This window comes from Cydia pomonella, chromosome 4 (assembly GCF_033807575.1).
Source record: "Cydia pomonella isolate Wapato2018A chromosome 4, ilCydPomo1, whole genome shotgun sequence".
In the NCBI taxonomy this organism is placed as follows: Eukaryota; Metazoa; Arthropoda; class Insecta; order Lepidoptera; family Tortricidae; genus Cydia; species Cydia pomonella.
Window position 1 is genome coordinate 22,450,025 of NC_084706.1, and position 13,976 is coordinate 22,464,000.

At 42.3% G+C, this 13,976-nt stretch overlaps 2 protein-coding genes across 2 annotated transcripts in view; one reads left to right on the forward strand and one right to left on the reverse strand.

Moving 5' to 3' along the window:
- LOC133517499 (fatty acid synthase-like) overlaps nt 1–13,976 on the forward strand; it is a 67,720-nt gene that overhangs the window by 38,529 nt on the left and 15,215 nt on the right. Inside the window, exons 19-20 of the mRNA XM_061850833.1 lie at nt 12,779–12,948; nt 13,444–13,677. Coding sequence (XP_061706817.1) covers nt 12,779–12,948; nt 13,444–13,677 — 404 coding nt within the window. The remainder of the gene's footprint in view (nt 1–12,778; nt 12,949–13,443; nt 13,678–13,976) is intronic.
- Nucleotides 734–12,196, reverse strand: LOC133517263 (uncharacterized). The gene is made up of 3 exons (XM_061850491.1): nt 11,883–12,196; nt 10,427–11,420; nt 734–1,852 (listed from the first exon to the last, which is right to left on the reverse strand). Exons 1-2 carry the CDS (start codon nt 12,061–12,063, stop codon nt 10,438–10,440), a joined length of 1,164 nt encoding a protein of 387 aa, XP_061706475.1. The 5' UTR covers nt 12,064–12,196; the 3' UTR covers nt 734–1,852; nt 10,427–10,437.

Below are 13,976 nucleotides of genomic sequence, written 5' to 3' on the forward strand. Positions count from 1 at the left end.
TTCCTCGCAAGTGTGTTGAAAAACGTCGTATGAAACGCGTGTGCATTGGTCATTACCCACATCGGCTTTCTTATTGCGCGCTCGCTTACAGCTCTCGCGCACAATATCGCCTCGTGTGTAATGACCAACTTAGCACACTTGTATCATAATGTACTATTATCATGCACTTCGCACGCCCCGCTCCGCTGCACGCCCAACTCGAGCGTCTACGCAAGCCTTACACTAATTAAGAATCAAACAAACTTACCTTGTGTTGTGATGTTTGATTCCAATTATGCGAGGGTGTCGACCGAAGACGATTACATATATTTACTTGCAGTACGAGAGTATGCGCCGTCTCTGTCACACATTGAGAGTAGGCCTAGAAAGCGAAAAGAACCCTATCCCCTCTCTCACTCCCGCGTACGACCGGCTCCCAGTCACGTGGTAGCTTCATTATTTAAGAGAGACCGGATTTTGTGTTATAGTTTTGAACATTTTATTGAGGTATCTTGGGGTTGGGAGGGAGGGACTATGTAATCGTCTTCGGTCGACACCCTCGCATAATTGGAATCAAACATCACAACACAAGGTAAGTTTGTTTGATTCTTAATTATACTTCGGGTGTCGACCGAAGACGATTACATATATTTACTTGCAGATGTTTAGAGTAGTTATAATATATAAATAAAAATATAAAATGTTCAAATCAACAAGTTAACTTTAATTTTCATTCCAAATGAAACAGAACAAGGGAAATTAATCATATAAGCTAAGAAATGAACACAAGGGGTATTGTACATTTATCGCTGGCTTAACTTTACGTTAATACAAATAAAAGCAAATAGCCTGTGACCTAATTAAGTATTGCATTAATAAAATCATCTTGATTTGTCTGTACAACATCTCTATAATAGTACTTCAGGAATACATTGGAGGTGTCACTCCATCCTGCGGCCTTGCGAACCACCTCCAGATTGACCCCTGATCTGTGCGCGGCGGATGTCGATGCGGACCTGGTGCTATGAGCACCAAATATTGATATATCGATGCCGCTATCGTGTAGCACTTTCTTTACCCAACGCGCTAGAGTCTGGGTTCCAACTTCTTTATGCGGTTTGCAAATTCCTAAAAACAGATGTCCATCTAGTGAATTTTGACGTAAATGTTGGGTTTTTTCTATGTAGGTTTTAAGTGCTAAAGCTGGGCAAATGCTAGGGTTTTCACGGATGAAGGGCAATCGAATGAGTGGTTGGCAAGCTCCAGGCCTTGACGTCTTAATTAAATCGGTAATTTTTATAATAATCGCATTATCTTGTAATATTATGTTTTGTAATTTAATTAAACGAATCGTTTGCATTCGTTGGGCAGATGCTATACATAAAAGAGTGCTGGTTTTATATGTCAGACTGGGTAGCGAAATATCATCATAAGGGTAGGGATACGTATTAGAGAGATAATTTAACACAATGTTAGTATCCCATGTTGAATTATATTTGGGCCGAGGTGGATTAAGCCTATATACACCTTTCATAAATCGTTTAATACAATCATTTAGTGTCACTTCCGTACCCAAAATAATTGATAAGGCTGATCTGTGTGTATTTAAAGAACTATAGCTACCACCTTCATAAAATTTTTGTGTAAGAAAAGAAATTACATTACTGCTATCGACATTTAGTATGTTTAAGTTATTGTTACTACAATAGGAAGCCCAAGATTTAATTGTGCTACTGTATTGTTTTAAAGTTTGTGGTGAAAATGAAGCCATTACTATATCTAAAGAATCCAATGGTACTCCCCGCGTTATCAATGAGTCCCTGATAACTTGGCTGCCACCAGAACAAGGTCCGCGTGAAGTGGATGGCAGGTTCTGAAAGGGGAGTACAACAATGTTTTGTCAGGACCGAAAAAATATTTCTTTGATATAATGAGCCTAGACCACAAAGGGTACCAAGGCTGTGAAGGCCAGTCAGGTACAATTAAAATTCCTTCTGCTTGGTCTGTAATAATTTTTTCCAGGACTCTAGTGATCAGACTAAATGGAGGGAACGCATAAAAGTTTATGCCATGCCAATTAAATGTAAACGAGTCAACTACCTCCGAAAAAGGATCTAGTTTCCAAGAAGCATATCTAGTGCATTTATTATTCTGGGCACTAGCAAATAGATCAAACTCTGGTTTACCTAATAGATTGGTTATTTGTACGAAGACTGGTTGATGAATTTCCCATTCCGTGTCGATATTGATTCGGCGAGATTCCCTATCGGCTATTACATTTTCGCAGGATTTTATATAAGAGGCGAATATATGGATATTCCTGTCTTCACACCACTGCCATATTTTTCGAGCTAAATCGTTCAAATGAGGGTGTTGCACACCTCCCATCCTGTTTATGTAGCTAATGGCAGTGGTGTTGTCAATCCTCAACAATATATCACAGTGTTGTACGTTTTCGGTAAATATTTTTAGTCCATAATAAGCTGCTTTTAATTCAAGAGTATTTATATGAAGATGTAATTCTGACTCAGTCCAGTTACCGTTTGCACTTTGACCCCCGCATGCTACGCCCCAGCCAGTATTAGAAGCGTCGCTAAATATTTCCATAAGGAAATTATTTTTTCTAATAGGGCCAATTCGCAACCTACTACCTGGTCTCAAAGAGCTATCTAGTCAAAACTTTAATCTCTTAGGTTCCCCTATATTTCCCGATGCTGTTCCTGAAGCTTTTAAGACAAGAGAGCAACTTCTCTTATCAGCAAGAGAAAGGCTTAGTAATCTCTCGGCGCATGTAGGTCTGACTTTGTTAAGATCCTGCTTTGCTGTTCCGAGGATCACCTACTTCTTACGCACAGTGCCTACTTGGCTTCACCCCACACACATGGACTCCTTTGACCTGGCGCTGAAAGAATCTACTGAGTGTCTTTTAAATGTGTCCCTCAATTCGGACCAGTGGGACCAGGCCTCTTTACCAATACGCAATGGCGGATTGGGTATACGGCGCTCACGAGACGTGAGCCTTCCTGCCTTCCTTGCGTCGGCGGCTGGGGTTGTGGATCTTGTCACTAAAATTTTACCGTTAGATGGTGCCAAGGTCACAATACCCTATGCCGCCGATGCTTTGTCGGCTTGGAAGGCTTTTAACTCTGATCCGCCTGTACCCGAAAAACCTTGCCGCCAGCGTTTATGGGACGACGTCGTGGTAAGGAGGCTATTCGATACTCTTATAAATGCCGCTTCTGGTGCTGACAGAGCCAGGCTAATCGCTGCCTCCAAGCCTGAATCTGGGGCCTGGCTACACGCTCTTCCCTCCCCAAACTTAGGCACCTTACTAGACAACGACTCGATGCGGGTGGCCGCTGCTCTTCGCCTGGGTTCTGATGTATGCCAACCCCACCAATGCATCTGCGGTTCCTATGTGGAGAGCAACGGCCACCATGCCTTGAGCTGCTGCCGCTGCGCGGGAAGGTTCCCACGGCACCATGCTCTCAATGATATCATTAGGAGGGCCTTAATATCAGCAAATGTCCCTTGCATGCTGGAGCCGCCGGGCCTCAGCCGATCGGACGGCAAAAGGCCTGACGGCTTGACCCTGGTGCCGTGGGAAAAGGGTAAGTGCTTACTATGGGACGCCACATGCGTCAGTACTTTTGCCGCCTCGCATCTTAGCCGCACTATGCGGTCGGCAGGAGCGGCTGCTGAGTACGCGGCGTCCCTTAAAAAAGATAAATACTCGGCGCTGAGCGGTTATTTATTCGTTCCTCTCGCTGTGGAGACTTCGGGGTGCTGGTGCGCTGAGGGTAAGTCCTTCCTCCGGGATCTGGGTCGTCGCCTGCTAGAAAGGGGCCTTGACCCCCGCTCTGGGTTTTTCCTGATGCAAAGGCTATCCATCGCAATCCAACGCGGCAATGCAGCGAGCGTGATGGGCACCTTTGCATCGGGGACGGCCCGGTAGCCAATAGGTTGGTAGTTTTTTTTATACATATTTAGTTTATATTTATATTTAAGTTCTGATTTATTTAGGTTTAGTTTTTAATTAGTTTTATGTTTAGATATATTTTAGTATACCTATATGTATCTTATTCGAATAATAAATATTTTTTTAAATAGGGCCAAACGATGAATCAATATTTTCTATCCACCATAAGAAATCATTTTTTAGAAATGATCCTATTTCCATTCGCCTATTATAGTCCTCACTATGATTGAGAGCGAGGAATTTTTCTCGTTCGAATAGCTTGGTATACATCCAGCCATAACTCACGGCTGGGCATGCGGAAGTTAATAAGCCTATGAATTCAGCAAATTGTCTAATAGTGCAGCTACTTTTTCTCATCAATTCTATAGCTTTATTCCTAATACGTGTTTTTTTTTTCTCTTCTGGCAAAGTAATAGTCATATGCTTCGTGTCAAAATTGAAGCCCAAGAACCTACAGATCTTATTTGGTACCATTACACTTTTCTTATTATTTATCACGAAGCCCAAAGATTTCAAAATAACTTTTGTTATGGTGATGTTTTTTAAACACTCATCGTATGTTTGACCGATACACAAAAAATCGTCGAGATAAACTACTGACATTAGACCTGACGAGCGTAAGTATTGCAAAACAGGTTTTAACAGCTTAGTGAATACATATGGCGCACTGCATAAGCCAAACGGGAGTACGTTAAGAGGCCTTATTCCTACAGACGAGCGTATTTTGTAAAATGCTTCCTTTTTCATTCAAGATTACGACGTAACTATTAGTATTTATTCAAAAACTGATAACGTACTTAAATAATCGTTTCCTAAACTAGGGGCTCCAACAGTTCAAAGTTTCATTTTCTCTTTTAAACCTCTTTTTTAATGAGGTTTTTTGGGAGTCTTTTCCAAATTTTGCAGTGAGATGTGGCGTTTCGGTTCTCAATTTTGCTATAAACAAGAATCATTTGGTACACGAATGACTACAATTTGATTCAACATATCTCGTACGAGGGGCTGGAATGATTAACAATCGAAGATTCATTTGAAAAAACTGATAAAATACTGATAAAAAATTCATTTTTTTGGCGAAAACAGGGTTTTATTATATTTTATTTCCGCAAATTGTACGCATATTTTGCTTTAAAAATAATATTATAGCAAACTGTAACTTTATGTTAACCTATAAAAAAAAAATCGTAACTATGGAACCTACATTGCCGTAAATTTATATTTTTTTAAAACACGTATAAATCACGCAGCAGCGACGCCCCGCTCTCAGTCCGCGCGGAGCGCGCTTAGAGGACGGACCTGTGCTCGATTGTCAGGCATTCGTTGCGATCGTAATCAGCTACGGAGTTCCGAGAAGTGCTATATACTGCGATTAGAAAATCTTAATAAAAGTTCATTTTTTACAGTATGCCTAACAGACGCTTATTGATGGATTTTCAGTGTTACTTTTTTTTAATACTAAGTCGGTGGCAAACAAGCATACGGCCCGCATATGAACGCCTGCAACTCCAGAGGAGTTACATGCGCGTTGCCGACCCTAACCCCCTCCCGCCCCTCGTTGAGCTCTGGCAACCTTACTCACCGGCAGGAACACAACACTATGAGTAAGGTCTAGTGTTATTTGGCTGCGATTTTCTGAAAAACGCATTTTCACTTGATATTACGTTAGGGTTTGCATTATTATTTTTGACCCGGATGAAGTCCAAGTTCTCATGATGGAGTCAGGAGTTGGTCACCAGAACTCCTAATCTACTAATTATAATCCCATCGTGTTTGGGCTCAAAAGATTTGCCCTGACGAACACCATCGATCTAGATGAGGTCCAGGGTCTCATGATGGAGTCAGGAGTTGGTCACTAGAACTCCTAATCTACTCATTATAATTCCATCGTGTTTGGGCTCAACAGAGTTGCCCTGACGAGCACCTTCAATTTAGATGAGGTCCAGGGTCTCATGATGGAGTCAGGAGCTGGTCACCAGAACTCCTAATCTACTCATCATAACTCCATCGTGTTTGGGTTCAATAGAGTTGCCCTGACGAGCACCATCAATCTAGATGAGGTCCAGGGTCTCATGATGGAGTCAGGAGCTGGTCACCAGAACTCCTAATCTACTCATCATAACTCCATCGTGTTTGGGCTCAATAGATTTGCCCTGATGAACACCATCGATCTAGATGAGGCCCAGGGTCTCATGATGGAGTCAGGAGTTGGTCACCAGAACTCCTAAACTACTCATCATAACCTCATCGTGTTCGGGCTCAATAGATTTGCCCTGACGAGCATCATCAATCTAGATAAAGTCCAGGGTCTCATGATGGAGTCAGGAGTTGGTCACTAGAACTCCTAATCTACTCATTATAATTCCAACGTGTTTGGGCTCAAAATATTTGCCCTGATGAGCACCATCGATCTAGATGAGGTCCAGGATCTCATGATGGAGTCAGGAGTTGGTCACCAGAACTCCTAATCTACTCGTCATAACTCCATCGTGTTTGGGCTCAATAGAGTTGCCCTGACAAGCACCATCAATCTAGATGAGGTCCAGGGTCTCATGATGGAGTCAGGAGCTGGTCACCAGAACTCCTAATCTACTCATCATAACTCCATCGTGTTTGGGCTCAATAGATTTGCCCTGATGAACACCATCGATCTAGATGAGGCCCAGGGTCTCATGATGGAGTCAGGAGTTGGTCACCAGAACTCCTAATCTACTCATCATAACAACATCGTGTTAGGGCTCAATAGATTTGCCCTGACGAGCAGCATCAATCTAGATAAGGTCCAGGGTCTCATGATGGAGTCAGGAGTTGGTCACTAGAACTCCTAATCTACTCATTATAATTCCAACGTGTTTGGGCTCAAAAGATTTGCCCTGATGAGCACCATCGATCTAGATGAGGTCCAGGGTCTCATGATGGAGTCAGGAGTTGGTCACCAGAACTCCTAATCTACTCATCATAACTCCATCGTGTTTGGGCTCAATAGATTTGCCCTGATGAACACCATCGATCTAGATGAGGTCCAGGGTCTCATGATGGAGTCAGGAGTTGGTCACCAGAACTCCTAAACTACTCATCATAACCTCATCGTGTTTGGGCTCAATAGATTTGCCCTGACGAGCATCATCAATCTAGATAAAGTCCAGGGTCTCATGATGGAGTCAGGAGTTGGTCACTAGAACTCCTAATCTACTCATTATAATTCCAACGTGTTTGGGCTCAAAAGATTTGCCCTGACGAGCACCATCGATCTAGATGAGGTCCAGGGTCTCATGATGGAGTCAGGAGTTGGTCACCAGAACTCCTAATCTACTCATCATAACTCCATCGTGTTTGGGCTCAATAGAGTTGCCCTGACAAGCACCATCAATCTAGATCAGGTCCAGGGTCTCATGATGGACTCAGGAGTTGATCACCAGAACTCCTAGTCTATTCATCATAACTCCATCGTGTTTGGGCTCAAAAGATTTGCCCTGACGAGTACCTTCGATCTAGATTAAGTCGAGGGTCTCATGATGGACTCAGTAGTTGGTCACCAGAACTCCTAATCTATTCATCATAATGGTAATTTGATGGTGCTTGTCGGAGTAAATCTATTGAGCCCAAACACGATGGAGTTATGATAAATAGATTACGAGTTCTGGTGACCAACTCCTGACTCCATCATGAGACCCTGGACTTCATCTAGATCGATGGTACTCGTCAGGGCAAATCCTTTGAGCCCAAACACGATGGAATTATAATGAGTAGATTAGGAGTTCTAGTGACCAACTCCTGACTCCATCATGAGACCCTGAACATCATCTAGATTGATGGTGCTCGTGAGGGCAAATCTATTGAGCCCAAACACGATGGAGTTATGATGAGTAGATTAGGAATTATGGTGACCAACTCCTGACTCCATCATGAGACCCTGGACTTCATCTAGATCGATGGTACTCGTCAAGGCAAATCTTTTGAGCCCAAACACGATGGAATTATAATGAGTAGATTAGGAGTTCTAGTGACCAACTCCTGACTCCATCATGAGACCCTGGACATCATCTAGATTGATGGTGCTCGTGAGGGCAAATCTATTGAGCCCAAACACGATGGAGTTATGATGAGTAGATTAGGAATTATGGTGACCAACTCCTGACTCCATCATGAGACCCTGGACTTCATCTAGATCGATGATACTCGTCAGGGCAAATCTTTTGAGCCCAAACACGATGGAATTATAATGAGTAGATTAGGAGTTCTGGTGACCAACTCCTGACTCCATCATGAGACCCTGGACTTCATCTAGATCGATGATACTCGTCAGGGCAAATCTTTTAAGCCCAAACACGATGGAATTATAATGAGTAGATTAGGAGTTCTGGTGACCAACTCCTGACTCCATCATGAGACCCTGGACTTCATCTAGATCGATGGTACTCGTCAGGGCAAATCTTTTGAGCCCAAACACGATGGAATTATAATGAGTAGATTAGGAGTTCTAGTGACCAACTCCTGACTCCATCATGAGACCCTGAACATCATCTAGATTGATGGTGCTCGTGAGGGCAAATCTATTGAGCCCAAACACGATGGAGTTATGATGAGTAGATTAGGAATTATGGTGACCAACTCCTGACTCCATCACGAGACCCTGGACTTCATCTAGATCGATGGTACTCGTCAGGGCAAATCTTTTGAGCCCAAACACGATGGAATTATAATGAGTAGATTAGGAGTTCTGGTGACCAACTCCTGACTCCATCATGATACCCTGGACTTCATTTAGATCGATGGTACTCGTCAGGGCAAATCTATTGAGCTCAAATACGATGGAATTATAATGAGTAGATTAGGAGTTCTAGTGACCTACTCCTGACTCCATCATGAGACCCTGGACTTCATCTAGATTGATGGTGCTCATCAGAGTAAATCTATTGAGCCCAAACTCGATGGAGTTATGATGAGTAAATTAGGAGTTCTGGGGAGTTCTGGTGACCAACTCCTGACTCCGTCATGAGACCCTGGACCTCATCTAGATCGATGGTGTTCGTCAGGGCAAATCTTTTGAGCCCAAGTACGATGGAATTATAATGAGTAGATTAGGAGTTCTGGTGACCAACTCCTGACTCCATCATAAGAACCTGGATGGACTTCATTCGGGTCAAAAATAATAATACAAACCCTAACGTGATTTCAAATAACACTGAAACTCTATAGCACTAATGTGCGCAAACGATTGGCATCTTGACTAGGCAGCATGGGTGCGTAGCCACCATGCCAATCGATGCGACAACGAAACACTATCTGTCTCTCTCTCGTACTAATATGCACAAACGATTGGCATCTTGGCTGGGCAGCATGGGTGCGTAGCCAACATGCCAAACGTTTACGATACGACAAGGAAACACTATCTGTCTCTCTATCGCACTAATATGCGCAATCGATTGGCTTCTTGGCTAGGTATCATGAGTGCGTAGCCAACATGCCAATCGTTTACGATACGACAACGAAACACTACTCTCTCTCTATCGCACTAATATACGCAAACGATTGGTATTTTGGCTAGGCACTAAGCAAGTGTGTGGCCAACATGCCAATCGTTTACTATACGACAACGAAACACTATCTGTCTCTCTATCGCACTAATATACTTTATTTATACCTGCAGTCATTTACTAACTTCTTCATTTTCCATTGGTGTGAAAGAGACAGAATAAAGAGCAAGGGTTATAGTACACTCTGTAGTCTGTACACTTAGTAGTAGTGTACATAAAAAAAAAAACTACTGTGCATATACAATAAAATAAAGAGTGCCCATATGATATCATATGACACTAAAATTAATGTTGCTTGAAATTGTATTGAAAACTATCAAGATTATTCTAGTCTGCATTGAAACGCGCGTCGCGTTGCCGGCGCTCGCGTACCGAGCGCCAACGCCATCTATCGAGCGTTATTTCGTGAAATCGGAGAACGCTCCAAGGATTAAGGGCTCTTAAACGCGTATATTTGTGATTTCCATTCGAATCGCAAGAACTTTTTGTCATTTTCATCTATTGGGATTAGAAAATACGCATCTTGTAAATCAATAGAACCCATGTAATAATTACGTTGTAAAAGCTTTAGAGCAGTGCGATAATCCTCCATTTTAAAGTGGTCTACATCAATATACTTATTTAATATTTTTAAATTTAATATGAACCTATTTTTTCCGTTTGGCTTAGGCACTGTAAAAATCGGGGAAATGAATTGACCTTCACAAGGTGTGCAAGGTGAGATGAATTTAGACGTTAAAAGTTCAGTAATGCAATTATCAATAATGATCATTTTAGAATGAGAATTACAAGCATTATTTTTTGGTTGCATTGTCTGTATAGGCTGTTCTTTAAATGGTATTGTATATCCTTTGACCCAATTTAGGATAGTATGATCATCGGTAAGTTCGGTCCATTTATCGTAAAAATATTTTAAGCGTCCTGCTAACGGTACCTGTGGTTCCATTAATGTCTCCTCTGATGTCTCGAGTATCCGGAAGCGCGATGACGGCCCCGCGTGGCAGGCTGGCGGCGATCTCGCGGCGGCGGGGGAGGCGGCGGCCGGCGGGACGCAGGGGCTGTCCGCGGCTCGGTCGCTACTGCGCGCGAGTTCCCCCTCGAGTTTAAAGCTCCTCTTTGGGACTGGAAAGCTGATGGCGCCCTGTATGGTGTTCGGGGCGTAGGCTTCATTTCTGAGCCAGTCTTCGTTATTGCTTTTGATGATTTCAAGTGGTCAGATAAGTTGGATCCAAAGAGATTTTCGTCAATCTTTGTATCTTTAACAGTATCTCTGATGCTTCTGTTAAGTGTGTTCAGGACCGCATATCTACGCGATAACGATTCCCTGTAGTGGTTGTCACAGATAAGCCTCCCGGCGTCAATTAAGGCTTTAACTATATCTGGAGGAATAATATCTTTGGCTGTGACAACCCAATTTAAAGCTTGTCCTAAAGCTGCGAGACCGCTTCCAATTTGATTTTGTTTACCCTGACTATATTGATCTTGTTTGATATTTAGATCGGAGAGCGCAGCTTTTATCTCGGGATTCAATTTGGGCGATGATAAATTGGTACAGTTTTCGGGTAACCGATATTGTTTTATTAGATCCGCTTGAGATTCTTTCGTCAGACCATTAGTGAGAATATGAGCCCACCTCGGGGCAATATCTTTGTGTAAGCTTGCACCAAAACTCTTTTTAGTAGAAGGGTCCTCCCCTAAAAGATCTAGAATGGCAGGATCTAAGTTTACTGTTGCGTCTGCCTCTTGCACTTCCGGTAAGATAACCGATGATGATGTGCCTGGCGCAGCCTCGATCGGCGGTAACGATGGCGGTGGCTGTATGGCCGGTGCCGGGGGAGGCGGGGGAGTCGGGGGATCGAACTGTGCGGGACGCTCCTCCTCACCAATTTCGTCATCCAAGTTGATTGCTGGATCATACGCGTCTTCATCTAAAAAACACCAGCAATACCTATTTAACGATTAGGTATACTTACGATGAGAGCAGTATGGCGGTATCGGAGTATAATATATCCATTGTTTTCATGTGGGTACAAGATAGTAACCCATAAATGTATATAAGTGGGTTTAAAATAATTACCCATAACGTAATGCGGGCATACAAGTCTGGTCCAAAGGTAGGTACCCTCAAGCAGTTCGGGTCCAAGATAGGTACCCATGCACAGCAGGGTCCAAGGTAGGTACCCGTGCGAATTTCATTTTTTCGAGGTTATGTGGAAGTACACTTAACCGGTTCCCAATACAACAAAATAGTTTGTAAACATATTAGGGATTAGGATAATTGCAGCGTTCAGCGTGTACGTACTAGGTACGTTACGTACTACCGACTACATCATGCAAACACTTGAAACATAACTACCTACTCAACTCCAAATGTTATTAAAATAACTTACCTGGATAAACATCGTAATATCGGTCATAATTTTCATCGCGGTAGTTTAAACTCGATGAATTTGAACTCACTGATAACGACCGTTCTCGTCTTTCCTTTAACTTCCGTTCTAATTTTTTCATTTTCCTTAATAAATCACTATAATCCCTTTCCTTTGACCTAGACCTCTTCCTTTTTCCCATAATGATCAAGAAACTAGTCCCGGTCAGCAAAATAACGTGTGAACTTGACGACACAAAATCACGTAATGAAGCTACCACGTGACTGGGAGCCGGTCGTACGCGGGAGTGAGAGAGGGGATAGGGTTCTTTTCGCTTTCTAGGCCTACTCTCAATGTGTGACAGAGACGGCGCATACTCTCGTACTGCAAGTAAATATATGTAATCGTCTTCGGTCGACACCCGAAGTATAAGTGTTTTTTAAAGCACGCACTGCCACCGCTAGCATATTTACGTGTGCATTTGTTTAACATGGAGCCCGCACGTAATAGTACTAGTATTATTATTCATTTTGTAACATCCCATCCCATATGTGGCTGGTGGGAATAAATGGGAATGTATCCTTCCCATCTGTGACCGCCTTTGTTTCTTACTGGTTCCATCATTCATAACAACTACCTATAACAAGTATAGTTATGTAGTAGATTTGATTACTAATTTTAGTAGGGTGATAGATGGGAATAAAACTATTGCCATCTGTTCCCGCCGGCGAATGGGAATACACACCACGCTGCCAAAGACCCGTCAAAGGTCAGTTTATATTTACACCCTTATAAAATAGTTATTTCTTCAGCTTTTAGTAAATAGATACCAATATATTCAATCTTGATTTTAATTGATTTTATATAGTGGAGTCACCGATATATATAACTTACAAGATATTTAATTATCTCACCAGATTGATGATGGTATAACAAAAGTAGCTTCGGGTTACGTCGTTTTGGACGAAATCAAAAAATCCGCTGAAAATGAAGAAATTCAGGAAAACCAAGATTCTAAGGAAGATATTATACTAATAGAAAAGGAAGAAATATACCAGATTTTGAATGAAAACGGCTACATGTATCAGTGAGTATTGAACAGCATTTTATGATACAAAATATGCTTTCTTTCTTTAGACGTCTTTAGGTCGCTGATTTCAGCTTAGAGGAAACAAAGCTGATTCACCTACTTAAGCAATTATGTAGTAGGTATTATAATTTCGGATTATCTAACCATAATGTCCACAACCGAGACCAAACGAAAGATATTTATTGCTTTGGATGACCTTAAAGGCAAGGTGAAGACCTATTTAGGTAAAAAAAGCCTTTAAGATTTCCACCATCCTATACGAGCATTCATGATCAGTGTCGTACGAACAATATAAATCTTTCGTTTTATCTCGGTTGTCGGCGTTGTAGCATCCCGACATTGACCGATTACGTTTATCTTGAAAATTCATAATAACTGGCTGGAGATTGTACTGAAATGTCAAAATTCTCTTTTTAAATATACCTACATCCTACATATCTATGCGAAGCGACATATTGAGCAGTGTTGACAGCCTTATATTATTTGGAACAGGGACGAGTTCCGAAGTATACGTCAGATGAGGGGGTCCCTGACAGGCGTGGTGTCGTGGACCCGCTGGGAGACGTTCATCGACTCGCTGTTCCAACTGCACGCGCTGCGCCGACGCAATGCGCGCGCAGAGCCCGCGTTCATCAGGGAGATCATTATCGATACCGATGCTCACGCCAAAGCGATACAGGATAAGGAATTGAAGGCCCAAGTATGCGTGGTGGATGACTATACCAGGTAAAATAAAATACAGGGTCCGCACCCTATAAGGAGCCTAATACCGATGATTTCTTTCTAACTCTAACTTGGACAACTATTATTATTATTACAGCTTACAACACACCGTTGTGACCATAGGAACAGAATAATTAATGCATGTATTGCAGTACCTATATTTGACCACTTTCGCTTTTGATATTTGTGACTTTCAATCGGAGAAGGATCCTTATGGTTCATATGCATAAAGACCTTTCAACATATCAAAAAAGAGTCCTTATGTGCATGGAGCATAAGGTCCCTTTTCAGATGGAAAACCA